The following is a 3,337-nucleotide window of genomic DNA, read 5'->3' on the forward strand; positions in this document are numbered from 1 at the left end:
GGAATAGTCAAAATGCTTTTGTGTATCGTCCTCATCCCACCTACCTTTTTTCACAATTTCCTGTCCTCTCTTTACTTTTCTCATGTTCTTCTTTTTCCTTCTACCTGGAAGTACTGGATGTGTAAAGAATTCTGATAAGGATTAAGAGGGGGAGTTTGGTCCAATTGGAAAATTCCTTCTTTCCTAAAGCTTTAGAAACTAAGAGATTTTCATGCTAACCAAAATCATATGCACAAACACACACACACACACAAACATATTTTAGATGATTTCACTCTTTTAAGTTTCAGTCTTTTTGCTTTGATTCATTCATACAGAAAAGGTCTATTTGCTTTCTTTCTGAGTAAACAAATTAGTATTATGAAAATGTGAGCTGAAGATTTTACTTAACAAAATGCACTTAAGCGCTCTGCGAAACCAGGGATAGAAGAAACCGTATATTAAGGGATTACATGTGGAGTTAAAATAGCCAAACCATGTCAAGGCATCAAACAAAACCGCAGGAGTAGAGAAGTCCAAAAAGGGATCCAATAAAATTGTGAAAAAACAGGGAAACCAACATAGTAAGAAAACACCCATCACTATCCCTAAAGTTTGGGCTGCTTTTCTGTCTTTCCTCATTTGATTATTTTGACTTTCTGGCAAGTTATCGATTGCTCGAGCATGTTTTCTGGAGACGGCAAAGATTTTTCCATAAATTCCCACCATCACAGAGCCAGGCATGAAGAAACCTGCCGTAAACAAGGTGGTCCCCCAGAGCTTGTTGAACATCACCGGGCAGGAACTGGAGCAGGTCACCAGGAGAGCATAGCCTTCTATTCCATCTGCGTAGGCCTCAGAAAAGACCACCCCAAATGCAAACGCTGCAGGGACTGACCAGCAGAGAAGGAGCAACCGTTTAATAACCGCAATGGTCATTTTGGTGGAATAATGTAAAGGATAGCAGATGGCATAGAACCTGTCAACGGCCACTGAACAAAGATGGAAAATGGATGTGATGCTAAGCATCAGGTCAAAGCTGTAATGAATCTTGCAAAAGGTAAGCCCAAAATACCAGCAGTTCTCCACAGATCTGACCATGCTATACGGCATGATGATGAGTCCCAGGAGAAAGTCAGTGACCGCCATGGAGAGGATGAGGAGGTTGGTTGGTGTGTGGAGCTGCTTGAAGTAGGAGATGGAGATAATCATGGCGAGATTGCCCAGCACCGTGATGGATATGGCTCCTGTCATGAACACATACATGGAGGTACGGATACCCAGTGACCTTTCGTTTTCTGGGCAAGATGCATTTCCATATTCAGAGCAATCGACCGTTTCCTTAAGAAAAGCAGGAACCCAGGAGATTTTGTCAGAAAATGGACAATTCTGTTTTTGCCATTCATTCATAGAAAACCTCAAGGAAGACGGAAAATTCAAGGGTGATAATTTATTCTGAGATATTTATAATCTTCCCATTTATCTTAAACTTTATGTGTAATTTCATAGAATGCTAACCCAATGAACTAAATGATTATAATTTAGTTTTTACTTTCCTTCATTCAAATTAATCCATTAACATTTAGTGAGCTTTTACTTTATCCCAGGACCTGCAATTAAGCAAATAAAGAAAGAAAAAGAAACAAGTTTATTGTTGAATTTATTATAATTGATCTGCCATATAAATAGTAGGCAGCTATTATATAGTGCATGCACTTCTTCCTCAAATGAACTCAGAATATATAATCAGATTGGAACTGATGGGGTTGATTGCCTTGTGGGGTTAGGAGGTTCTTATCTAGAAACCATTTCATCTATGTCTTCTCTTCTATTCATCTTGCTTTGAGATGTTTTTTTCATGTTAAGATTTTGAAAGGGAAGAACCATTTAAGGACCCTGTGGTAGTTAGATTCAGTTGTCAACTTGGCCAGGTGAAGGCACCTAGTTCTGTTGCTGTGGGCATGAGCCCATGGTACGTGAACCTCATCTGTTGCTCATTACATCTGCAGTCGGCTAGGAGGCATGCCTGCTGTAATGAATAGTGTTTTATTTAATCGGCTGGTGCTTAAATGGGAGAGCTCAATGTAGCACAGCCCAAGCAGCTCAGCATACCTCACCTCAACACTCGCAGCTCAGCCCAGGTCTTTGGAGATGCAGAAAGGAATCACCCCAGGGAAAGTTGTTGGAACCCAAGGGCCTGGAGAGAAGGCCAGCAGAGATCACCCTGTGTCTTCCCACATAAGAGGGAACCTCAGATGAAAGTCCCCTGCCTTTCCTCTGAAGAACTAATGAAATAAATCCCCTTTTATTAAAAGCCCATCCGTCTCTGGTGTGTTACATTCCGGCAGCTAGCAAACCAGAACAGACCCCTAATGATCTGGCAGCATCACTCTCTTCAGCCAAGCAGGAAGCCTGAGAGGCACCTCCCCAGCCCAGTCAGAGGTGGGACAGAGTCCAAAGCTAGATGACCCATTAGTGAAGAGCAAGTCGCCTCCCTGTCCCTCTCCTCAGTGCCCTGAGTCATAAACAGGAAATGAGGGTGGCCTGGTGACCTCCCACATATGGGTCCTGCAGAGCACAGGGGAGAAGTGGTCAGGGAGCTTGAGGAAAACAAGCTGTCTACACTTCACGAAAAACAACACGCCCATGCCTCCCTGGTCAGACCAGGGTGTTCACGTTGCGTAAAGACATCTGCAGATTACCATCTTCATGTAGATTTGGAATACAACATACACATGAATTGGAATAATTTTCTTTTTAAATGTACATTAGAAGAAAGACACTGTCTGCAAGCAAAGCCTAACTGTTAATATTGCAGAGAAACCTTGGCCGTGAGTGGCTCCCAGATGTCAGGCCTGTTTTGGGGGGTGGGGTGGGGGGGGGGGCGTGGCCCCTGGGAAGGAAGGGCACCCCCACAATCGGAGCCAGATACATAGATCGAATGCACACAGCACAAAAGGCATGATGGAAGGATCGAGAAAATATGGACATGGTCTCTGGCTGCCAAGATTCTACCAAACAGCTAAGGAGATGTCACACTTCAAACTTCAGTGATTTTGCACCAAAGATAAAACAATTGCGGTGACTGACCAAAGAGAAGTCGAGGCAAAAATGGATGATTGGTGGAGATAAAAAAAAATAAACAACCACAAAAAACTCTAAAGTAATTTCCGGTGCATGTGTGAGTGTCGATCGGGTCTCCAGTGATGAGGCGGATTTGAACAGACTGGGGGAAAGAGCCCATTCAAAGCAGAAAGAACTAAGGAAAGACACGAGGGCATGGCTGTTTTGAAACCATCTGAAGGCAAGGCTCACTGATCTCCCAGACAGCACAGGGAAAACAGGGCCCTGCAGAGGG

The 3,337-nt window shown here is 43.4% G+C and overlaps 1 protein-coding gene across 1 annotated transcript; it reads right to left on the minus strand.

Moving 5' to 3' along the window:
- Positions 1-324: 324 nt before the first annotated feature.
- Positions 325-1,245, minus strand: TAAR2 (trace amine associated receptor 2). The gene has a single exon (XM_077143613.1). It carries the CDS (start codon positions 1,243-1,245, stop codon positions 325-327), a length of 921 nt encoding a protein of 306 aa, XP_076999728.1.
- Between the last annotated feature and the right edge of the window lie 2,092 nt (positions 1,246-3,337).

Source organism: Tamandua tetradactyla, chromosome 25, assembly GCF_023851605.1.
Source record: "Tamandua tetradactyla isolate mTamTet1 chromosome 25, mTamTet1.pri, whole genome shotgun sequence".
NCBI classification, from domain to species: domain Eukaryota; kingdom Metazoa; phylum Chordata; class Mammalia; order Pilosa; family Myrmecophagidae; genus Tamandua; species Tamandua tetradactyla.

Coding starts and splice junctions, on each gene's coding strand:
- TAAR2 (XM_077143613.1), bottom strand. CDS start 1,245: ATGTATGTGTTCATGACAGGAGCCATATCCATCACGGTGCTGGGCAAT.